At 35.2% G+C, this 26,410-nt stretch overlaps 1 protein-coding gene across 4 annotated transcripts in view; it reads right to left on the reverse strand.

The window, feature by feature from the left end:
- Positions 1–20,111, reverse strand: part of Oma1 (OMA1 zinc metallopeptidase) — a 62,123-nt gene extending 42,012 nt beyond the window's left edge. For 2 of the 4 annotated variants that reach the window (XM_005326017.5, XM_078026350.1), the window contains exons 1-6: positions 19,998–20,111; positions 10,833–11,354; positions 6,777–7,005; positions 4,212–4,385; positions 4,007–4,114; positions 1,277–1,405 (exon numbers count right to left, since the gene is read on the reverse strand). In XM_005326017.5, coding sequence (XP_005326074.2) covers positions 1,277–1,405; positions 4,007–4,114; positions 4,212–4,385; positions 6,777–7,005; positions 10,833–11,335 — 1,143 coding nt within the window. In that variant the 5' untranslated portion in view covers positions 11,336–11,354; positions 19,998–20,111. Of the gene's footprint in view, positions 1–1,276; positions 1,406–4,006; positions 4,115–4,211; positions 4,386–6,776; positions 7,006–10,832; positions 11,355–19,293; positions 19,888–19,997 lie in introns of those variants that run through there. The other 2 variants (XM_013358921.4, XM_078026351.1) reach the window with 2 other exon arrangements.
- Positions 20,112–26,410: the final 6,299 nt, after the last annotated feature.

The following is a 26,410-nucleotide window of genomic DNA, read 5'->3' on the forward strand; positions in this document are numbered from 1 at the left end:
TTACTATCAGTATTCCTTTCTCCTTCCCAGTCACAGTGAGCAGGGCTTTATAGAGAGAAAAATATGTGTCACCAAAAGTTTTGAGGGGAAAAGAATTCAAACAAAAGTCATCTCTCTTCTATTTTCAATTTAATTATTGAATTAAAGAATTACCATGAAAAGGCAGGCTTCGTCAAGAATTTCAAGAAACAGCTACAAGATATCTTTATTATAACCAAATCTGATTCCACCACAGAAAAAGTAATCTATAGATGGATGGGTTGGGGAAGACCACATGAACTCCTCTGACATTCCAGCAGGTCAGTGACAGAAACAAAGGTCCAAAATGTGAGATCCTATAATCTAAGCAATAACCATTCCTTCTTTTTTCCCCTTTGAGAACCTTTACTTCAATATAAATGAAGCCAAGTGATAGGAGAACTCTAAATAAAAGCCTTAGTTATTGAATCTCAAAAGCAATTTGTCTCAGAGAATTCTGAACATTAGATTTGAACAACACCCAGATGGCACGCTGATGGGTGCTCCACAACATTAAATAAACAAATGACAGATTGTGCCTAAATAACCAAACCTCCCAGGACAAGAAGAAATAAAGAAAAATGTAAAATAGTTAATCATGGTTAACAAAGTACTTATGAAGATTACAAGACCTACTTTCAGTAATGCAGCTTTTTAAACAAAATGAAAGACTTAATACATTTGAGATTATCATTACACATAAGCACTAAGAACCAAAGTTAACAAATACCTAGTAAGACTGTCCTTTCAATATTTTTGAGGCAATGTAAGTTTAAATGGGAGTGAGCAGGAGAGGGTGATAAAGCAGCTTAGCAACCCTATATCATTAAAGTTTAGAGATTTCTTTGAAGAGTTTTCCCCCAAAACAAAAATATCTGGGGGACAAGGGAGTCAGTACACTACAATAACAGAATGAAAGAAAGGGTTCATGGACTATGCTTTCTCTCTGTAAGACCAACAACTATGTGAAAAAAAGATATTAGCTAAAAATTACCTAAACCTTTTAAACCATCCATACGCATCACTTATTTGAGAGATGTAGCATTCCTTAAATTCTCATAAGAATATTCCCTAAAATAAGTAAACATAAGACACTAAAATTCAATACCCATGTTAAATTAAATATTAAATAAAATAAATATTAAATATCAAATTTCCACCCTAAAAGTGGAAACATCTCTGGTATTTGTTGCTTCACAACAGTATTAAAATATCCGCAAGTAACCCTTATAAATTCAAGTTATTATCTCAGACTTACCTCCTGCAGTTTAGACTGTATCCACTGGCCCAAAATTGCCAAACTATCTCGTGGACAAATGGCCCAAATCATTGTGAGAAAAATCATACCAAGGAAATCCAGTAAATGAACCAAGCTAGCCTTTTCCGCCTGAGAACAATAAAAAAAAAAGTGAAAAATTACATTCAATAAATTGAGACAGTGTGTTTATATTCTCTAGTTATCATGTGTAATCACATTAAATAACTGCATGTGTTTAAGTGGTCCTCAACAAATAAAACCCTTACTTCTCTTTCTTCTGTGTGCATATCCATCCTAGTCTCTTTTTCCTGTCCCTTACTTACATAGTCATGCACTTACTGACTGCTTACTATCAAGTCAGACAATGACAGGTTTGTTAACCTACAGTTTCTTATATTAATAGCACAATACTGTGAAACAGGTTAAATTACTCCTATTTTATAATGAAACTGAGATGGAGAAGGCCCTTAAAAATACTGCCCAAATTCACACCTTTATTAGTGAAAGGACCAGAAATCAGACAGACCCAGTAAGTTTTAGTTTCTAATACAATCATAAATTTTTTTAAACATAAAATAAATGTGTTTATTATACTTACATTTTTGGATAAAGACTAAACACTACCTAACATATGAAGCAGTTAAAGTAAGGAATAATTCAGAAAAAGACTGGAAGTTTATTTTAAATAAAAGTCTTTTGGTCTTTATGATCTAATATAGGAAAGTATGATTGATTTATACAATTTGTCAATTTTGTAATTTTAGTATCCCTCACCAGAGAATTAGGTTGAGTTTTTGTATTTAGCTATAAAAGTAACCAAATAAGGTTATACATAATATAGTTGTTTTGAATAGTAACGTCTAATATAAGTTTAATACACTGGATTGTTTCTTGTTTGCTACTGATGTTGATTAGTAAATGTTAATGGAATGCTGAGAATGATAACATAGCAGTTATTAACTTGAACATATGAAACATGCCTGAAAACTAAAAGCAATGACTTGGACTATATTCTTCAAAAATATCATCTTTCATCACAAAACACACTTTGCTTCATTATAAGAACTGTGCCCTATGAAAAACAAGTACAGGATTATTTTAACATGAAAGAGTGAAACTTAAAATAATGAAGCCATTATGGAACAGAAAGTCCTTGCTATTAATTACTAAAGAATATGATTACCACTACACAGTCTTAGAAAACTAGAAATTTTTTAAAATTGTGTATTTGTAAAACAAAGAAAACACCATACAAAGTTAGATTTAATTAAAATTAGACTCCCAAAAGAGAAAAATGTGTTCATATAATAAAGACCTCTGAAATAGAAGTATTAATAACTATTTTCTATGAAGGGTGCTATTTGCATTTTATGTCTCATCTAATTACTGTTCTTGCACTGACAAGATAACAACAATATAATGAGAATGAGACATTGAACTAGATTCCAGAAAAACATAATGAATAGTAAAACCTTTTAAATGTTAAAGTGGCCAGATTGATTTATTTTTGTGATTATGACAACATTAATTGGAAGACAGAGTGCATATAATGACACTAACAATTGCTTAGACTTATTTTTTGTACATATTTAAAAAAACAATTTTTAAATTTTCCTTTAACTTTGAGGAAATAAGGGAGAAAATTACTATTTGCACTTCAGAAAAAGCACAACTTTGACCTATCTTATTTTCTTATTACTCTAGGAATAGGCAGAATTTAAGAAGACTTTTAGAAGGAACATAAACATTATTGTTTCCATTTGAGGTTAACATTACTTGCACTTCTGATTTAGTATTTCATAATCCTTTCACTATTTACTTTCAGGTTTTCAATTACAGAAAATATACTTCTCTCTAATTGTGTGGACAAAAGAGCCATTCATATTTTTTAATGAGTGGCAATTTAAAAAGGAATAAAACAAGTATATGTTATTTTCCTGGACTCATACCAAGTCAAATAGATGTGTAATCAAAAGACCATAAATCAACCTGAATTCTATAATGTATTTTAAAAAGTGCTGCCAACAAACAGGTAACTGTGGTAAAAGGAAGAAATGCTGGACCTGCAAGCAGAAGACCTATTTTAAATTCCCAAGTCAGTCACTTTGTCATGTTGTGTTATTTAGAGTCTTTTTAAATACCAGTCCTCATATATAAAATAGAGATAATAAATATATACTTCATGAGGTATTAAAGTTATGAATGAAAAGATACATATTAAAAACCTTGGTAAACTGTAAGATGACAAGATATCATTATTACTTTGCATTAATTATATATGGCCTATCATTCTATATATTTTCAGAGATGCTCTAAGCTATCCTCTGAGAATGAACAAAAAGAAAACTAGTTTTCACACTTCAATAGTAATATCATTTTATATAATTAATTTTCTGACTAGATTATATGTATGTTAATAACTATGGAAAGTTTAAATCTAATTTGAAATAATTAGAGGTTGAGAATAATTACTTTTTTAGCAAAAGAGAAAGGTAATAAATACAGTATTTACAAGAAACACTAATGATTCAGTATCAAGTATAAAGATCATAAAAAAATCTCAAAATTAGCCAATCACATTTTTTTTAGGTAACAGAATAAGGAAATTACTAAATACTAAAATTCCATCATTAAAAACAGAAAACTGAAAAGACTCAGTTCTTGAAGAGATGTAACCTGCTACCTTTGCAGCAATATTCTGACAACTGAATATTCACTTCAGGTACTTACAGCATGCCCAAGTACTGCATGTGCTATTTCATGACCCAGAAGGAAGGAAAGTTGATGCGTATCAGTTACACTATTTAAGAGGCCCGTGAAAATAAAAACTTGTCCATTCTGCAAAATAAAGAAAATAATACAAGCAATTAGAACAACATAAAATATAAGGACATTAAATTTAGCAATAAAAATGTGTTTGAAAACATTTACTTACTGGAAGCACAAAGGCATTTATATCTGGAGAATCAACCACATGAATAATCCAATTGAGCTCAGAGATCCCTGGGATATCCTTATTACATTCAATTAGATGATGTACCACTTCTTTAACAGTCAGATATCGAGGGTCTTTCTCAGTTAGCATATCATTCTTAAATTCTTCCATCCACTAAAAAATTAAAATGAAAGTATTCTTTATTGTAAAAGAATTTTACAAAACATTTATATTGCTTCATAAAGAGTTACATGACTACTTAGTGTTGAACATTTTAAGTATTAATTACGTAAAAGTTTGCATATATTAAACATTCAAATCTCTCAAATTTGAATTATTCATTGAAAGGCAAAGTGGTTTCTCACAATGGAACAAATTCTAATATGAATATTTTTCACATAAATGGTTGAAATCAAAATTTCATTCTATTAATCTATATGCCAGTAAAGTGCTTAAATTTTATTTCTATTTTTCTAAGTATTTTAGAAAGCAAAACACTGCCCAGAAAACAAAGATTTCACATAAAAAAGCAAGACATAAGAGTTAATTTTATAACTCACTAGAAAAATACCCCACATACCAACACCATTATGAAGAATAAAATTTTAAAAAGATGTTTTATTCATTTTAAAGTGATTTATTCACATAAATTGAAAGGGAATTACTAAAATATCAGAACTAATGGTTACATAATTTTCTCCATATGATGCTGATCAAAACTAGCCACCTCATGTTTCAAGAACTTTTTCTGAAGCTATATTCATGTGAGATCCTTTCAAGTATACTGAGATAACTAAGGATGTTCTAAATACATTACTTTTAACTTCCAAGTTGTCGTTCACATATGAATCAACAAGTGAGCAACCTTCTTTTTCAGCTTCACTAAAAACATATATTTTGTAGAATCCATATTCTAAAGACTATTAAAATAGTCTTTATATCAATTAACATTTTTAAAGCATAATACATCAATGTAAACTGACTGAAACAAAAAAAACTACAATGAACCTATCTGAAGGAGTTCCAATTATATGTAATTATAATACTTTATCTCTAAAAGAACATTTGCTTTAATTTTTATCACAGAGGTATTATATTTGTAGATTAAACAATAAAAAAAGACAAGTGTATCTATGGCTATATGTATATGTATATACACATGTAGAAGCACATATATATATAATTTTTAAAAATTTCTTAGCAATATGAATGGTACAAGATGCACTAATAGAAAGCCCATCTCAATCTTTCCAGAATACTTTCCTCAAAATTGTCGCCTACTAGGCTAAATTCTAAAAAATATCTCACGTCTCTGTATATACTCTCATAAGAGATTAGTCTTAAGAACAATTTTTACAGAGACAAGTCATTATTATTTTTTATTTTAATGGAAACTTTTCTTTGATAAATTCAGCAGCTTATTTGCAATTAAAAAAAAAAAAAGACCTTGGGCTGGGGATGTGGCGCCCGCCTGGCATGCGTGCGGCCCCAGGTTCAATCCTCAGCACCACATACAAAGATGTTGTGTCCGCTGAAAACTAATAAATAAATATTAAAATTCTCTCTCTCTCTCTCTCTCTCTCTCTCTCTCTCTCTCTCTCTCTCTCTTTCTCTCTCTCTCTCTCTCTTAAAAAAAAAAAAAAAAAGACCTAGCCATATCAAAGTTTGGTCAAGTGAAGTTAAAAGACATCAATTCAGCCAACATGACCTAAGCACATATCATGGTATGCCCTAGGCATTAGAGACAGAATATTGATATCCCCAAGTAGCTCACTAGGGTACAAAATGTTTAACTATCTGAGTTATTATACTTTTCAAGGAGTTAAGAATTAGAATTCTCACCCACCCACCCACCCCCTTTTTTTTTTGCATCAGGAAATACAATTGCCAAAGCTAATGTTTAGAAAAAATATATATTTATTTTACTTGACTTTCAATTAAAAATTCTCACTACATATGTGTTCACTCAATAAATTCACACTAAACACACTTCATGTACATGCTAATCTTTAAGATAAAACACCAAACAAAACAGACAAGGTCCTTGGCCCCATGGACCTTAGTTCAATAAGGGAGACAAACTAACAAGTAAATAATTATATAAATAATGAAGTTACCCTCCTGTATGTTCTTTAAGACAAAAATACAATAAGATAAAAGAAGACAAAAGAGACCTAACCCCACTATCACCGAGCACCAGCCACAACTACAAATGAGCAGGTTCATAGTTCAATGTGAATGAAGGATAACTCCTAGAGCCTGATTTAGTCACCCTGCCTATCCCAGTCTGAATAATCAAGACAGGCTTTCCTGAAAAAGTAAAGGTAACACATGCTGAGAAGAAGTTATTGGGTGAATGGGGAAAAAAGCAATGTAGACAGTGGGAATACTACATGTGAAAGTTCTCAGGACTTTTGCAAAAAAAAGTTAATTTCATTCCAACAACTAAAAGATATTTATTTCATTCCAACAACTAAAAAGCAGTGCATCTTTCATATATATGAAACTTTCCTGCTTTGAGTATTATCGTAAACAATCTAATGAAAAACAGTTCTTACTACTTACTGCTTCATATTCCAGTTCTGACAGAAGTTTGAAATGCTCTTTCCCCAATAATAATAGCTTGCTTCTTCCTGTGATTGGGCTCACTTCCAAGTGAGTAAAATAAAACACTACAAATAGCAGTCCAAAGCCAGTGAAACCAAGGAATAACTTCCATTTATTCCTCCTGACACTCTCTTTAAATAGTTCCTTCTTGTTAGGAGGAAGTGCCTGCCACCATTTCCTTATGCCCCTAGAGCAAAGAGAAAAGTTCAAAGTTCTGATAACTGTACTAGCATATATCATCAAAATGCAAATGCATGTGCTAGAATTTTATGTCATTAAACACTTGAATCTCTGATCATTTTCTCAGTGTAGTTGGATTTTTAATGTATAAAATTGTTAGCTAAAAGATCAAAGAGTAATCAACTATATAGAGATATAGCTAAAAATTCTAATGCTCATTTGAATTTTTTCTTCAGCTATTTTAAGGACAAATAGTAAATGAGGAGTTATTTGATTATTTTACTACAACTACCTAATTAACATTTATTGACTATCTGCCACACAAAAAGCACTCTTTTTAATCATTACACAGATGTCATCTCATTTAATCTTCCTAACAACCATGTTACAGAAAATTGAGACACAAAGAAATTAAGCAATTTGTGCAAGTTCACAGAGTAATAAGAGGAAAGCCAGGCAATGAAGGCAATGACATTCCAGAGTCTGACCATTTAACCACTTAATAGGGATAAATTGCCCAAATAAACATATAAGGAACTACGGTACAACGAATCTAGACCTTTAACCACTATTTTTCCCACTGCTTCTCAGAGTTCTGGTCAGTGCTTCAGCAAGGTATAAGGAAAACTACCTCAGCATTGATTTTGGAAATAAATATTGTTCAGAAGCAAAAACTCCTTTATCCCCCTCTAGAACAGGAGAAAGGAGAGGTAAAAAGAAGATCAGAAGCACTATAAATAAGCAAATGAGAGATTTTCTAGATAACATCTGAGAAGGTCCAATTTCTACCAGGCAATAAACATTTGACAACAAGTAATGTTTTCAATAATGGATAAAAAGTTTTCTTTATAAGTTCACCAATAAAATCAAAATAAAAATTTAATATGTATACATCATTCTCAACAAAAATTTACTTTAAAAATCTTAAAGTTATCATAATTTTGTTAAGTTACTAATATAGCTTACAAGTTACCCCCAAAGGTCCAAGTGTTAAAAAGTTTGTTACAGCCTATGGCTCCACTGGGACTGTGAGATGGTGGAACTTTTGAGAGGTAGGGGCCTAGTGAGAAGAAGTTGGGCATGAAGTGCATGCCCTTGAAGGGAATATTGGGACCCTAGCCCCTTCCTAGTTCCCTTTTTGCCTCCAGGCTTCGGCCATGATGCATTGTACCTCCACAAGACGAAAGCAACAAGGCCAAAAGACAATTGCCTGAAACCTATGAAATCATGAGCAAAATAAGCCTTTGATTATTTCACATATTTTGTCATAATGGAAAGCTGCGTAACACAATAACATATATGAAATGCCTTAGACAAAGGGTCTAACGGAAGAGACATAAATCAAACTACAAATAAGTAAATCAAACACAAATCAAAGTACACTTATTTTCTATTTAAAATTTACATGACATTATTACTTAATTAAAATGTATATGGAACATATTTTAAAAGACAATTTTACGTAACTGATAGTTGTAACAAAACCAAAATCATTAAAAATAAAAAATTTAAAAGAATGAGAACACATGAGAAATTAGAAAGCTATTATCCCAAGAAACTGGGAAGAGTTTGTTACTTAACCTATGATCCAATATGACTATTTATTTTCTGAGTGCAAACACCAAATCATAAAGAACACAATAATCTACAGAGAACTTTTTTATTTTTATTAAAAGCAAATTGGGTTGCTGTTAAGGAAGAAAGAAGACTAGAAGGGACATTGTAGTTACCAAATTTAAGAAAGCTTTATGAGGAGATGAGCTTTCTTCAATTTCAATGAAATAAGAAAAACCAGGGTTTAAAAAATATATACTATTTAAGCACTTTTTGTAATCCCAGGTACATGGGAGGTCAAGCAGAAATATTGCAAAATCAAAACCAACCTGAGAAACTTAGCAAGATACTGTCTCAAGCTAAAAATAAAAAGAGGTTGGGATATAAATCAGTGGTTGAGCGCTCCGGGTTCAATTCCCAGAACTGCAAAAAGAATTTATTTATATGAAGCAAAAATGGTAATTTTTATAAAGGACTACTAAGATAAATATTTTAGAATCAGAACAATTACATATTAATGGTTTAAAAGTTAACTTGACTAGGTATGAGCCCTTTCTTATGTAAGAACAGAACCAACCTAAATGCCCTTTAGTAGATGAATGTATTAAAAAATGTGGCATATATACACAATGGAATATTAACTCAGCAATAAAAGAGAATAAAATCATGGCATTTTCAGGTAGATGGATGCAGTTGGAGAAGATTATGCTAAGTGAAGTTATCCAAACCCAAAAAAACAAAGGGCGAATGTTTTCTCTGATATAAGATGACTGACTCATAGTTGGGTAGGGAGAGGGAGCATGGGAGGAATTGACAAACTCTAGATAGGGCAGAGGGGTGAAAGGGGAAGAAAGGGGGCAGGGAGTTAGCAATGATGGAGGAATATGATGGACATCAATAGCCAAAGTACATGTATGAAGACATGATTTGGTGTGAACATACTTTATATACAAACAGAGATATGAAAAATTGTTCTACATGAATAATAAGAATTACAATGCATTCCACTGTCATGTATTTAAAAAAATAAAACTTTTTTTTTAAAAAAAAAAAAGAAAAGCTCTTCAGTTTCATGATTCACTGGCTCAAATTCTACAAAATAAAAATGCAATGTTAAGTACTATAGCATGAGCTATGGTCAATACTTCTGATTCTTCTTATAAAGTCTTTTAAAAAGGTACACTTTTTCCTATTTAAAATTTACATGACAAAATGGGCTGGGACTATAGCTCAGTAGTAGAATCTGCCTCACACATGTGAGGCACTAGGTTCAATCCTCAGCATAGAAATAAATATTGTGTCCACTCATACATTGCTGGTGGGACTGCAAATTGGTGCAGCCAATATAGAAAACAGTAGTAAGAATCCTTGGGAAACTGGGAATGGAACCACATGGAACCACCATTTGACCCAGCTATCCCACTCCTCAGTCCATACTCAATGAACTCAAAAACAGCATACTACAGGGACACAGCCACATCGATGTTTATAGCAGCTCAATTAACAATAGCTAAACTGTGAGACCAACCTAGATGCCCTTCAGTAGATGAGCGGATAAAGAAAACGTGGTATATGGAATGTTATTCAGCATTAAAAGAGAATAAAATCATGGCATTTGCAGGTAAATGGATGAAGCTGGAGAATATAATGCTAAGTGAAATTAGCCAATCCCAAAAAAACAAATGCTGAATGATTTCTCTGATTTAAGGATAGTGATCCATAATATGCTTGGGGGGTAGGTAGAGATTAAATAAACTCTAGATAGGGCAAAGGGGAAAGGGGGAGGGAGGGGACATAGGGATAGGAAAGATGATGGAATGCGACGCTCATCATTACCCTAAGTACATGTAAAAAGACACAAAGAATGTGACACTACTTTGTGTATAACCAGAGATATGAAAAATTGTGCTTTATGTGTGTAATATGAATTATAATACATTCTGTTGTCATATATATCAAAATTTAAAAAAAGATATTGTGTCCATCTACAACTAAAAATATTTTTTAAACAAAAGGGGCCTCATGAATACATAACTTTTTCAAGACTGTATTTCTATACCATAAATTAATATGCAGCAAATTATTTTGAGAGCATTAAATCACACATAACAAAACTGGGTAGGACCTACTGTATAAAAACTCAATTTTGAGCTAAATATGGTATGGGGAAGACTAAACAAGGTTTCTTTAAAAGTGCCATTTTTCAATATTAAACTTCATAGAAGTTGATACAAATGTGAACACCAAAATGTACAAAAGTTACTTTGTTAATTATTTTACCTGCCCACAATAATTGCAAGTAGCTTCTGCACTGGTTTCAGAATGATCAAGAAGAGAGGAACTGGAGCAGTTTGAACCCGTGAAGAAGTGTGGAAGCTCCTGCCAACTCTGACAGAGGAATAGCTCAGTGGACACAAGGCTCCAAGAGCAGGATCAACTGCAACTTTTTTTGTAAGCACCCATCTTGGAAAAGAGTCATTCCATGCAGTACCTTTGTGAGTAACCATCCAAATTTCCTTACTTTTGGCACTTGAGATGTATCCTATTCTTTTGTTACTGAAAGTCCTACAGAAATGAAAGTTTCCAGGGAGAAAAGTTGACAGGTCACACTGACTGAATGATTTAAGACCCTGATACTTCTTAATTATTTGGAGATTTTGTACTTGACAACAGCCCACTAAAGTTACTGCTGGTGAATTCCATTTTCTCCAGTTGGTCAGTGAATTAAATTGGGAGAGAAAACAGTTTCTAGTAGCAGACTGCAGTCCATAGATGAAGCTCATCTTTCTTTTGCTTAATTATCTGGAACACAAAAAAATAAAAGATAAGTATTTATGGAAAATAATTTATTCACCAAACCAAGAACATAATACTTATGAAACAGGTGTGATGGTAGTTCTTTTGCCATATCTTAGCCTAAATTATCTTGGGCTTCTATTCATCACCCCCATGGTAATGTCTTTCACCAAAACAAACTAGAAGAACACGTATAACACTATTACTGTACAATATGTACTTTTAAAACTTGCATTTTTTCACTTTATTTTTAACTTTTGTTGAGAAGAAATCTACTTTTTATTTTAATAGTAAATTATTTGAGGAGTAAGAATAGATAGGATTAAAAAGACACTAGTAAAATTTTATCAGTTGGCAATAATAGGAAAAGAAGGATGCAGTAGGATAGAAAAATTAACTGATAAAATATATCTTTTAAAATACAAATGTCTTTCTTTTAAATAAAATCCTAGGACTTTTGACTGGGATTAAAATAAAGTGGGACCAAATTTACCCTCTCACCTAAAAAAAAAAAAAAAGATTATATAATATAATAACTGTGCATTTCAACACATTGAGCATTAGATAATGAAAGGAGAAAGATGGGAAACAAACAAGATGAGTCCTTTATTCACCCAGCTTGCTATACTACCTGGTGAGTTTCCAGGTGACCATACAGACAGGGAAATCTAGGTGAAGCTCAATGGTTGCCATAAACTGAAGAGATGAAGATGGGAGTGCCAGTAGGCCCAATTTACAATGCAGACAATGAAAAGACAGAGCTGCAGAAAGAGTGAGTTCTGGAGATCTACAGAGAAGCCCTCTCTCACATTCAGCTGAGTCCTGTAGGCACATATATGTAAAACAAAACAAAAACCACTAAAGTTTGCAAAGAACTACCTGAAAAGAATAAAGGGCACTATATATATACACACACACACACACACACACACACACACACACACACACACACACACACACACACACATATACACACAAGGCTACACAGCACCAGGCACAGTGTCTGTTTCCACCCACTGAAGCAGAAAAACTTACAATTCATGGTAATTGGGTAGAGTGCTCAGAAGGGTTTGGCAGTCATACAGAAAAATTAGTCCAACACGGAAAGCTATTCTGATCCTAACACACACAAGACATACCTAAAAGATCAGACTGTTTCTATAAAACAGCTACATGCCAATAGAGAACAAAAACCTCAAGAACAGATGTAAGAATCAAAAAAAAAAAGTCTAGTACTTAACATGGTATAATTTATAATTAAAAATTACTAGGCTCTCAAGAAGCAGGAAATGTGATCTATAATTAGGAGAAATATCAATCAATCGAAATGAAGTCACTCCTAAATAATACAAATGACAGCATTAGTAGAGAAGGATATTCATGGAGTTATAACTATATTTTACATGTTTAAGAAGTTAAAGGAAAATTTAAGCGTGTTCTGTAGAGGCATGGAATATAGTTTTTAAAGGGCCTACATTTAAATTCTGAAGAAGACAACTATAATGTCTAAGATGAAAGACATAAAGGATTAAACACCTTATTAGACATTGTGGAAACGAAGACTTGTGAACCTGAAGACATATAAGAGACAAAACAGACTTAAAAAACTGCATAGGGCATCAATGAAGTATGGAATAACTTCACACAGCCTAACATGCTTACAGCTAGAATCCTCCCAATCAGAGGAAGGGAGGTAGCTGAAAAGTTCTTGAAGAAATAATGGCCAAAAATTTCCTAAACTTGATAAAAACCATAAACCCACAATTCTACAAAGTGTAATGAACCAAAGGAAACAACTCCAAGGCACATCATAATTTATTAAAACCAATGAAAGAGAAAATGTCAAACTTGACATCTTAGATGAAATGAATAAATTCCTTGAAAAACACAAACAATCAAAGCTCACTCAAGAAGAAACAGATAACCTGAAGAGCTCTACCTTTTTAATTGAATGTCCAGTTAAAAATCTTCCCACAAAAAGAGTTCAGGCCCAAATGGCTTCACTGAGGAATTCTATAAAGAATTAATATTAATTCTATATAAATGCTGTCAGTAAATTTAAAGGAAAGAATAATTTGCAACACATTCCTAAGACCACCATTAGCCTGATACCAAAGCCAGACAACTACACTAAAGACAGACCATAAAGTAATATCCCTCATGAACCTAGATATAAAAGTTCTTTTGTGGGGGAAAGGCTGGTAGGGGGAAGGTGTGCTGGGGATTGAACCCAAAGCTTTGTGCATAAGGAGGCAAGCACTCTACCAACCCAGCTATATCCCCAGCCCATAGATACCAAAGTTCTTAAAAAATTTTTAGAAAATCTAACTCATTGTATAAAAAGGTGGCCTAATGCTAGGCTTGGTGGTGCACGCCCGTAATCCCAGTACCTCAGGAGGCTGAAACAGGAAGATCACAAATTCAAAGCCAGCCTCAGCAAAGGCAAGGTGCTAAGCAATTCAGTGACCCTGTCTCTAAATAAAATACAAAAATTGGGCTTGGGATGTGACTCAATGGGCAAGTGCCTCTGAGTTCAATCCTGGGTACCAAAAAAAAAAAAAAAAAAAAAGTGGCCTCATGATTAAGAAAGATTTATCCCAGAATGGTAACACATTCATAAATCAAAATAATTCACCCTATTAATGGACTGAGAAAGAAACACCACATAACCATCTCAATAGACACAGAAAAAAATACTTCATAAAATTCAACATCCATCACAGATTTCAAAATAAAAAACTCATAGTAAACTAGGAATAGAAGGAAACTTCTTCAATCTCATAAGAGAGGAAACAGTCAATACAGAAAGCAAACATAATACATTTATTGATTAAAAAAAACTACATTTTCCCCCTAAGATCATGAACAAGGCATATATGTCAGCTCTCAACACTTCTACTCAACACTGCATTAGAGGTCCTAGTCAGAAAGAGACAGAAGGGGGAAAGAAAGAAGGGAGGGAGGGTAGATATCCAGACCAAAAATAAGGAAGCAAAACAGTCTTTACTTCTGGATAACATGATTATCTACATCGAAAATCCAAACAAAAAATGATAAGAGTTCAGTAAGGTACCAGAATACAAAAATAATATATAAAAATATTGTATTTTTATATACTAGCAAGTGATAGAAACCATATGTACCCCTCCGGGAAAGTATATGTAATACTCTGCGATTCCAGATCTATAATATACACTGCAAAAAAATGCAAAGTAATCTATAGTATCTGAGCAATGATTACCTGGGGATGGGTAGGTAAAAAGAGGCAGGGGAAGGCATTGCAAACAGTAATGAATTTGTTCATCATCTTGATTACAGTGTTGATTTTACAGATAACCACAAGTCAGAACTTTCACTGTACAGTTTACATATGTACAAATCACTACATATTAATTATCTATCTTTTAGTATTTAAAAGATACTAAAAAGACAATAACCAAATACAATGTGCACAAATTGCATCCAGTTTGGAAAAAAATCATCAGCTTTAAAAGACCTAGTGGAGGAATTTGAATTTGGATTTGTTTTTAAGTTATTTTAGATAATGATTACTTATTTTCTTAGGTAATGATATTGTGGTGATGTAGGTGAATATCTCATTCCAGAGATACTTGAAGTACAAATCTTACTTTTGTAAAAACTGTACTGCAAATGCACATACATACAGGACATACAGCCAATAGTGTAAATATTAACAATTACTGTTTCTGTGATGGTTATATGAGTTCTTTTTTCTTAATATTTATTTTTTTAGTTATAGTTGGACACAATACCTTTATTTTTTTTGTTTATTTTTATGTGGGGCTGAGGATCAAACCCAGGGCCTTGCACATGCTAGGCAAGCACTCTACTACTGAGCCACAACCCAGCCCTATGTGAGTTCTTTAAATGTTTTTCCCCCCAATTTTTCTGAATGTTTTAAAATCTTTATAATAAAAATTGGGGAGATATAAAACTAACTCAACCTTGGCTAATACAACATTATCTAGGGCTGGAGATATGGCTCAAGCGGTATCGCGCTCGCCTGGCATGTGTGCGGCCCGGGTTCGATCCTCAGCACTACATACAAACAAAGATGTTGTCCGCCGAAAAAACTAAAAAATAAATTCTCTCTCTCTCTCTCTCTCTCTCTCTCTCTCTCTCTCTCTCTCTCTCTCTCAAAAAAAAAAAACATTATCTAAGAGATGCTTTAGAACTGCTAGTTTTAATAAGTAAATTATCTATATACTAAACCATTTGAAAAGTATTCAAATTTATTTTGTATGTAGTTTATATACTCTGAGCTTATACTATTAATGTGTAAAGTGAATAAAGCTCATGCTAAGTAAAAATAACTCCAAGTTAATCCCTTCTGAGTTACTACCAATTTTTAATTAGTAGAGTCCAGGCTGATCTATAATAGTTTGACATTTTAACAAGATGTTTTATAGGATTTTTATTTTTTGAACCAATATGACAAGTGGTAAAATAATTTAACCCTGAAAATCATTTTCAAAAATAGTAGTCATGCATTGCTTAATGACTAGGATACATTCTGAGAAATGCATTGTTAGGCGATTTCATCACTGTACAAACATCATAGAGTGCACTTATACAAACCTAGATGGTATAGGTCAAACACTCAACATGGCCTCTCAAGGCAATCGAGGGACATGATAAACAAAATGTGTGAGGCTGCTGCCAGAGTAATATAGCATTCTGTTTCACAGCAAATCTTCTTAAAATATAAGTAGGGGAGTACTCTAAAATAAAAAGTATAGTAAATACAGAAGCCTGTAACATAGTCGTTTATTGTCAAGTATTATGTAAAGTACATACTATAGGTGTTATACTATTATATGACCCATAATGCAGGTTTGTTTACACCAGTATCACAACAAGCAGGTGAGTAATATATTGTGCCAGGAACATATTATAAGATATACAATGTCATGAGGCCATGGGAGATTTTCAGTTCTGTTATAATTTAATGGGACCATCCTCATGTATTTAGTTTGTCTAGCAGGCATAGGAGCATAGGAGTTATAGAAACAGCATAAAAAAAAAAAAGTCGTTGCCCTAACAGAGGTTATAATCTAGTCGAGAAAACTATAATTCTTTATGCCACCTGGGTAGATGTAAAGAGACAAAAATTCTGAAGAATTGTTTCAAATGGGAAAGTGTATTTAAGTTCTTCTACTAGAAACCAAACTGCAAAAACAGTACAAATCCATTTTCCTTCCTTTACTTCAAATCTGAGGGTTTAATATGGTAGATAAGCTTTAAACACTTGCCCAATCACAACCTCAACTTAGGGGATGTACCTAAAGAGTCATGTTTGTCCCTAATGACCCCTGCCACTGGTCACCAAACTAAGACTGGATATCTGAAATAGAAAAAGTTTTATGTAAGACAGTATTCAACACAGGAATATATGGGCTTGAATAAAGGGGGGCTATAGTTGGTGCTATAGAAATGCAAAGCAATATACAAGCAAGAGCTGAAAACCAAAAACTTTGCGGAGGATATACAGAAAGGAATATGGAATACATGTGTGAAAAGGAGACAAGTGATAGGCCATGAAGCCAGCAAGAGATAGAGACACAGGAAAATGAATAAGAACTTCCAGGTTCCTAAGTGATTACTACAGTACTTTCTACATTTAATTGAGCTTTATAAGCTTTTATTTTATTCCTAAAATAATTCCCTCTCTTCATTGAGTGTCTTGCAAATAAATTATCTCAAAGACATTTACATGGTATGAAACAGTTACACATTCATTTATATATAAATTGATAACATTTTAGTATTATATATGTTCTTTATTGAAACCACCTTCATGTGCCTTCTATACTTTACAAATCTCTCAATTTACAGCACTGCAAAAGTTCCCGAAAATGCTGGATTATCTCTACAGCGACTGTAACATCCAAAAGACCTAAGCCCACATTAAATCAGTCCTGTGAATTCACCTCCTATCAATCCAGTTCCTGGGCTCTGCAATCCTACAACATTGATTACTATATAGTCTCTAATCATTTGGCCTCATTTCACCCCATCTCTTCCACTCCAGGTCATCCCCCAAACTACAGTCAAGGCAACTTTTCTAAAATGCAGATTAGACAACAGAATTTAGTTCCATAATTCACATAAAATCATATGGTGCTAAATATTAGACAATCACTAAAAAGATGGAGATCCACATCATGACCAAGAAATGTGCGAATTTAAGAAATAATTACAATAAATGCTACTTGCAAAAACTCTGTATACCAGGAAAGGCAAACTGAAATATCTAAAGCAGTATTTTATAACAGAATTTTCTACAGTGATGGACATATTCTGCATCTATACTGTCCAATGATAACCCCTACATGTAGTTATTGAGCACTTGGAACATCTAAGGAATAGAATTTTTAGCTAGCTTAATTTTAATTAATTAAAGTTAAATGGCCATATTGTGTGTGACTAGTGGTTATCATACCAGGCAGCAGGTTTGTAGGATTCAGGCGGGTGAATATCAGTAAAGCCACACTTACATGAACACAGATTCACCTCCAACTTAAAGGAGATACAAGTATAGTGGAATTTGAGCTTAAAGTTCCCAAATGTTTCAAAACCACCAGCAGAAATCCAGGCTTAAAAATTGTCAATTGTAAAATGCTGGCAACCAAAATAATTTTTTTAACCACCTTTACCAAATATTCACAAATCTCATTCAGTTTTTGACCTCTGGATTATATTATTCATTTCATTTATTCATTTATTCAATATTTAATGAGTTCCTACTACATGCCAGACATAATTGTGGGTGGTAAGGATATTACAGAGAACAAAACAGACAAAAATCCCTACCCAATTTGTAAAAATAGTAATATTAAAATATGTTAATGTATGCAAAAATAAGTAAATCTTAAGGAAGATTACTATTTATAATGACTGCTTTGAGTAGCAGGATGGTGGTCATAAGGATTTAGTATTTCCATCTTACATATTTCTGTGCAGTTTAAATTTTTACAGGATGTATTACTTTTATAAACTCCAAATCAACCAACTCTACTTTATTCCCATTCATTTTCTATAGGCTCAATAACCTTCATAATGCTGTCCCCACTACATCTCCAGGCACTTTTCCCAAACTTTCTTCACCCATCCCTAAATTTCAGAATCTCTGCTTTACTTGTACCCATGAGAAAAGAAAGCTCTCATCTCTATGCCTACGTGCATCTATTCACACTGCTTAGCTTTGCTCATATGACAAGCAAACTCCTGCTCTTCCCTCATAACTTGTGTAAAAAGTTTTAAGTATTCTACTAACAGAGCCAAAAGCCCCAAATACTACCCATATATAATTTAAATCATTACCATTTATATCACTGACAATCAAGTGTCATTTATATAGAAACAGTACCTGATATTTTGTAATCCTGCTTTATCCTTAAAATAGGGTAAAGAATGGGGGAAGAAATCTATTTATACATTTTCAAAGAGCCAATCACTAGACAATACAGCACCTAAGAAAGAATTGGAACTGACACATCCTCTTCAAAGAACTGAGACAGGTCAACAAACATAGCAGGCAGACTTCTAGGATTACTAAATTAATGATGTGAGAAAAATTAAGCAATTTGAATTGTGAGCCTCTAAGAACATTTCAGATTCTTAATTCTTTAAGTATCATCTCAGAATGAGCAAGTACAGCACTCACTGGCACTCACAGCTGAAGACTGGAAGACAGTTTTAACAACTCTCGCTGAAAATGACTATTTCTTCTCTAGTTTCTATGGAAACAGCTTTCAGATTGGCAAAAATAGGACAAGTACTTTAAAATAATCATTCAAGCAAAGTACACACATAACGGAAGTCTGTTTAAAAAAAAAAAATGTAAGGCAGCAGTCTGGGTTCTTAAGCTTCCAAAAGCCACACTGCACCCCCTTCACCCTGTCAGAGAATGACTGATACAAACCTTAAACCCTTTTAGTTAGGGTTCCAAGGCCTTGGTCGCAGTCACTATAGTTGATCAACTCCTGAATTTCAAATGAGTTATTTTCATGTCCCTGGACCAACTGAGGACTGCATGGCACAGTAAAACTGTTGCTCCATTTTACACACATAGGTGACATTTAAATAGAATAAAAGTGATATTTCATAGACAAGTTCAGAAAGAAACTATTAAAACTCTCCAGAACTATTTACGCAAGAAGTTTTCTGGTTTTCACTGTCGACTATAGGCAGGAAACTTTTTCCTCCCTCAGAAAGAAGAAAAAAGCGAGGGGCTGACATTGAGATGCCTTAAGCAGCTAGAAGAGGTTTGCACAGGTGAAGGGGTTCGGCTGAGGCGCGCAGTCCCGTGTTAGGAAGGGACACTTAAGGGCAGCTGATGAGAAGGGCAGTCTGTGGGGGGAGGGAAGGAGAGGATCTTCCCGGAAAACACCGCCGCTGTGCCAACTTGCAACTTGGCTCCCTGGCATCCCGGTCGGGGGAGGACCAGGCTGTGCCCTCGCACCTGCCCTCTCTCCAGCGCCCCAGGCCTCGCCACCCAGCCCCGCTGCAACCTCACAGGTCCCCTTCTTACCCAGCGTCTCTCCTTGCCCTGCCCACCCCAGTTCCCACTTGGCGCCCCGTCCCCTCCGCCCCGCCCAACACTAAAGAAGAGGGCAAAGGCATCACCGTGAGCACAGACTCTCGCAATGGCGAAAACCTGGGTTCCTCCGGGACCGACTTCTGCGCAAGCGCAAAACCCTCCGAGAAGCCCCGCCTCCTCACTTCCTGCCCTTGGCTCGGCCAGAACCTTTCTCCGCCCACCCCGGGCAGTCAATATTCCCGCCCAGAGTCGTCCTCCCTGGGGGAAACCTCTGCCCCTGTGCGGACTATGGCGCTATAGTGCCCCCGTGTGGTCGGAGGAGGAATGTGGCCCTGGGCTGGGTGGTTTGCCCTGGAGTGAGTTAACTTATTCAGATCTTGCTACTTGCTTTGGCTGATTTGGGTTGTTTGAAGAATGATTAGAGCAAGGCTGTACTTGCTGAAGATTTAAAGCAGTACTGGCCAAAGGAGAAAGACTTGAGGGCTACAAAAGATTCAAGCTTCTTGGTTCTGAAGCTACACAATCTTTGGAGTGTGGGGGCACTCCGTTTTCACATGAAGAAAGATGAAATACTACCTGAAGTGTCTGGAAATTAGTTGAAAATAGCTAACTACAAAGGAGTGTATATAGTGCACTTCATTCCACACACAAAATAACATTCTTGAGCACGAATTGCATTCTAGGTGCCAGTTATCTAGTAATGAACAAGACAAAGACCTGACTCTCATAGAGCTTATATGACAAAAAGGAAAGTAGATAATAAACAAGTACGTCGATAAATAAACAAGATATCAGCGTGGTGAGTAGTATGATCCTATATTTATCATATTTAGACTCTGCACAAGGAAAAAAATTCAAAGGACATAAACGCTATGAACAATTTTAGGTATCTCTTTCAGAGGATTTATAAGTGATTTTTTTCCTTTTATCTGGCTTATGTGTATTTTATAATTTGCCTTTTGTTTTGAAGGGAACATCCTGGCAAACCCCTGACCCCTGGATCCTAAAAACTGAAGTAGTAGTTCCCTCAGTTCTCTAGGGCTGTTTTCTGAACCTATGAAGTACATATGCCATACCAAGGTTTCCAGAATGCTAGGCACCTGCCCACTTATCATGCCTATTTAACATGATGTCATCGTTGTAATAAATGGAGGCATTCTGTGGGATGTCCACGTGGTTCACCTCTGTACTGTCTACAACCCAGTTGTGTTAGAGCAGTGGGATAAGTTGCTAAGAGACCAAAAGAAAGTACCTGAAGGTGGCATGTAAGGCACAAGGTTTATTTTTAAGTGCTTACAGGGACAGTCCCTTAGCAGTAAGTTGGACAGATAACACCTCCATCTCTCTTGGTGCTTCACCAAATAATGCCTCCATCTTAAGCCCTCCTTCTGGGGCCATCTGATTTCTAAAGAAGCTACACTGGCAAATTAAATGAAAATATGACAGGGATAACCAATTCTGTATCCTTTAAATATTTCATGATAGCACTTATCTCTACCATCATCCTCCTTGGGGGAAATATTAGTTTTTATTTATTATCTGGACTTGGGAAAAGGAGCAACTTCACCAGCAACTTCCATCTGGTCTTCTCCAATACTTTAACTCAAGTTTAAGGATCTTATATTAGTTTGGTATTCCATAAGATATGTCGGAGGGATGCTACTTTAAGAAGGAAGAAGTCTAGCTAGCTCACGGTTTTGGAGGCTCAGAGTACAATATCAAGCAGCCCCATGTGTTTGGCCTCTGGTGAGGTCCATGGATGGCATCATGTCATAGCAGAAGCACATATAGAATCTAGCATCATTATCTCAAAATAGGAAGCACAGAGAGGGAGGGCCAGGCTTGCTTACAGCTGTTAACAGTAATCACAGCCTGCAGGCTTCTGATGCTTCAAGCCACCACCAAGTTTCTATTACTCTGGGATCCTCTTATCCCCTGGATATTATCTAGCCCAGCCTTATGGTGACTGATTTTTTTCCTTCATCCCTAGCCTACAGAGGACAGACTCCTCTGAATTTCCTAGATGCCAGTGCCCCCCTCATCTGTGTGCACCCCATTCATTATTTTTGCATCCGTGTGCTGGCAGAACACAGGCCTCTGACTGGTCTTCTGCCTTCACATAATAAATTCATCCCAGCAAGCCCACTTCCCACAGCTCCTTCTTTCCTTTCTCTACCATTTCTTAGGGCAATTCAGACATTTCTACCTTACTGTGCATGAATCATGACTCTCTCCTGGGTGCTATGAATCACCTAGCATTGAGTTTACCCTATCTTCTAGGGTCTTACCAGGATCTCATGTCCCTAGAAAAGGTTCCCAAAGACAATAAATTGTTATTTATCTTGGCTTATGTTCTTGCATATCTTGATCAAGCACCCTTAAAAAGTCGAATTTAATCAAAAATTGCTGTCAGCTCCTGCTGGTACATGCTTACTAATTCTTGCAGCTGCCTCATTATGCAATCTCTCTCCTCTGTAACAGGCCCAATATATCTCTAACTGAGTGATGCTGGGATTGAACCCTGGCTATTCCCCTTCCTGATAACAAAGAGGAGATGGGGAGCAGTCCCTGAATGAGCACCTATTGCCTTGTGATTAGACTCTTGGTTTGACCTTGCCATTTAGGTTAAGTGTCACTCTTACTGTGGAGGAGTTGGCCACATCCACAAGCTATAAGGGTCTATAGAGTCAACACCCTCAAGGATTCTATCCAGATGTCCCATTCCATACTTCAGGTTTTCCCAACCAGGGCTCAGATCTGCCTTGGCTAAGCATTGGAACATCTCTAGGGCTTCGTGACTCTTTCCATCAGATTCCCACTTACTATGGCGGGACATTGTGTGAGCTCCTTAGGTCACTGGGGTGTGCCTCAGAAGGGATTGTGGGGATTCTAGTCATCCTTAATCTCTCTCTTCTTTTATTTATTAGAGGAGTTTCATACCTCCCAAAAATGAGTACCTACTAAAACTCACATTATGCCCAGTCATTGGTTTAGAGCAGCCTGGGGTGAGCATGAGCTTGTTTTCAATGTGGGGAAGAACCCACAATATCAGAGGCACAGTTGTCAGTCAATTATGCCCCCCACTGCCCAGCTGGCATTTCAAGAGAGTTACATATCAAAAGGTAGTGATGACTATAGTAGGGGTAAGTAAGGATAATTTTTTTTATTTTGCTTTTCTGTGGTATCAATATTTTGCTTGTATAACAAAAAAAAATTGCTTGCACCAACACTTAGAAAAGTGTTCCACTAGAATTTCTAAAGAAAAAAAATCTCTGGGGAATAAGCAGGATGGGTTTGAGTTTAGGCCTTCACCTTTGGCTTTACCTAAAGCCTGCTGGGCCATGTTGAATCATTCTGACATTTAACTTCAGGAATTGGATCCTAGTAGGTACAAAACTAGACAAAATGAGTGAAGCTAGAGGCAGGGAAGACCAGTTAGGAAGCCGGTATAATAATAAACTAAATAACAACTTATAAATATAATATACTGGGCCCCAGTGTGACCATTCTTTTGGAGCAGAAGACAAATGCTTTAATTGGAGATCTGCTTGTGTTATGTGGGAAGAACAATCTGGATGACAAGAAAGTAAAGGGAGTCACACTGGATGAAGGAAATGCCAAACTAATTTTTATTGGAATAGAGCACGTAAATGGTGATATGCAAATCCTACAGGTTGAAGTGATTTCAAATATACCGCCATCCACTTCCACCATGTTGAACAGTCGGCACATATTTAAGTAGAATAAGGTGCTGTCCAAGAATTGCAGCCCATCAAATAATGGGACGCTCTCATCAAATTCTGGGGCCATTTCAACTGGTTCACAGTGTGCATTTGGATCAGCAAAGATCCAATTGTTGTGTTGAGCTTCTGTCTGAACCTGTCAAAGAATAAGTCATGCATCGTAATTCTTGGCATTTCTATCACCTGTAACTCAGTATTCAATTTCCAGCACTTCTTATAGGAGTTATCAATAAATATCCCTCTCTATCAAGGTGGCTTTCCACTGGAGAAAGCTGAGTTGTCTTAGATTGTATCCCCTAGAAGCAGATTGTGATAAATCCTTCTGTGCAAGGTTACTGGAGAGAGTCCTCAGGAGTAACACCTATAAGAAAGCAAGGAAAAGAGCCCAGGGTAGAGGGAGATGTGGAGTTTTTCAGCTACTCCCAGAAAGAGTTCTGGAGTGGGATAGCTCTGCAGAGTTATCCTCCATTGAAGTACAGAGTCCCAGACTTTGTACCCCCAATCAACTAGTTGTTGAACAGTGCTGTCCCTGGGGAGAGGACATATCCTTGGATGAAACAGGTGTATCTTCTGCCAAGTGAAATCTCCCAGGAGGCAGGCACCTGCTGGAATGGTGCCTCTTTGAATGGGATCTGGCGTGCAGCACAGTGTCTACTGTAAGTGTTAATGAGTAAAGGTCCCGCTGCAGCATTGGTGTCGCAGGACAAATGCCTCTGTAGAACCCATTTAGCAGCTCCGCTACCATGCATGATCAGTAAGCAACACCTACAAAAAATGCTCACACCTCATCAAGCAGTGCTCAGAATGGAGCACTTTTTCTGAGGGCTTATCCAAAGGAAATTATTCTTGTCAGTCTTCTACATCCAAATGAAGCAAATAGTTTTGGAAATGTGACGAACACTGCTACCATTTTGCTATGAAAGCAAGATGAAACTATTTTACATATTTAAAAACTTAAAACATTGATCCCTGCTATTTTAATATGCATTTTTTTATTCCTGATAAGGTAAACACTTTTTCATGTTTATGTGCTGCTTGAATTTCTACTTCAGCAAAGCCTTTTCATTCCCTTAACCAATCTTTCTATAAAATATTCATTTTTTAAAATGTATTGACTAATAAAACTTCTGTATGTATTTAAGAGTTGTCTGTGGTTTATGTAGCATTCCCCCCACTTGGTTGTTGTCTTTTAATTTTGTTAATTTGCATATACAAATGTACCTAATTTTCAATTTTCTGATATGAATAAATCTATTTTTCATTGTGGTCTCTGCCTCTGAGGTAACATTTATATTATGTCTTAATCCCAATGTTATCCCAATGTTATATTTTTATCAATATTTTAGTGGGACTTTAATGACTTTGTTCTTTCTTAAGTCTTTTAGAAGCTTTAATATACTAGAAATATATTTCAGCATGAGATTAGAGAAAGTAACAGAACCTAAAATTCTTTGTGAATGATTAGGCTGAGAGAGCTTTTCCAAAAGACACAAGCATTGTCCTCCCCATGGGCAGGACCACCAAGCCAACTGATGTCCCTACAGTTGACCTAATATTCCAGCCTTGCCTGATGAAGTATCACTTTTGCTGCATACTAAATTCTCACATGTTTCTAGATTTTCTCTTTTGTTTCACAATCAGTCTGTTCTGGCATTAGTATATATCTTTTATTTGTTTTTTATTTATTCTAATTTGTTATATATAACAACAGAATGCATTTCAATTCATAGTACATATATACAGCACAATTTTTTATATCTCTGGTTGCACACAAAGTAGAGTCATACCATTCGTGTCTTCATACATGTACTTGGGGTAATGATGTCCACCTCATTCCGCCATCTTTCCTACCCCTATGCCCCCTCCCTTCGCTTCCCTCCCCTTTGCCCTATCTAAAGTTCCTCCATTCCTCCCATGCTCCGCCCCCCGCATTCCCATTATGCATCAGCACCCTCATATCGGAGGAAACTTTTGGCATTTGCTGTTTTGGAATTGGCTTACTTCACTTAGCGTAATATTCTCCAACTCCATCCATTTACCTGCAAATGCCATGACTTTATTCTCTTTTACTGCTGAGTAATATTCCATTGTGTATAGATACCACAAAACAGCATATTTCAGAGACAAAGCTACATCAATGTTTATAGCAGCACAATTTACAATAGCAAAATTGTGGAACCAACCTAGATGCCCTTCAGTAGATGAATGGATAAAGAAAATGTGGTATATACACTAGTACATAATTCTAACTATTGTAACTTTGTAATGAACATTTTTTAACTGATTTTATTATTTTTTAAATACATGACAACAGTGGAATGCATTACATTTTATTGCCAAATATTGTCTGGTTCTTTTTACTTTAGAACTATTTTTCTTTTCCCAAAATGCACTGGGATTTTGATTTTGTCATTGTTTCTAATCTTAGATTACTTTAAGGAACTTTATAGCTTGGCAATGCTGACTATCAATCCAGGAAACTGGTATGCATCTCCTTTTATCCAGGTCTCCTTTTATGTCTCTCTATAACATTTTACAGTTTTCTTATATGGGTCAAAGCAGTATTTTTTAAAAGGAATATAAATTTTTATTTCTTAGGATTACTAAATCTGAAAGCTAGAAGGGACTCAAAAATCACCTCATCACCCCATCCCATCTCTTGTTGAGTTTCCATCTTGCACAACCAAATATCTGTTTTAAAACATGATAAAATCAAACTACATATATTTTCTGTGACTTCCAGTTTATTACTTGAA

This window comes from Ictidomys tridecemlineatus, chromosome 11 (genome assembly GCF_052094955.1).
Source record: "Ictidomys tridecemlineatus isolate mIctTri1 chromosome 11, mIctTri1.hap1, whole genome shotgun sequence".
Classification (NCBI taxonomy): domain Eukaryota; kingdom Metazoa; phylum Chordata; class Mammalia; order Rodentia; family Sciuridae; genus Ictidomys; species Ictidomys tridecemlineatus.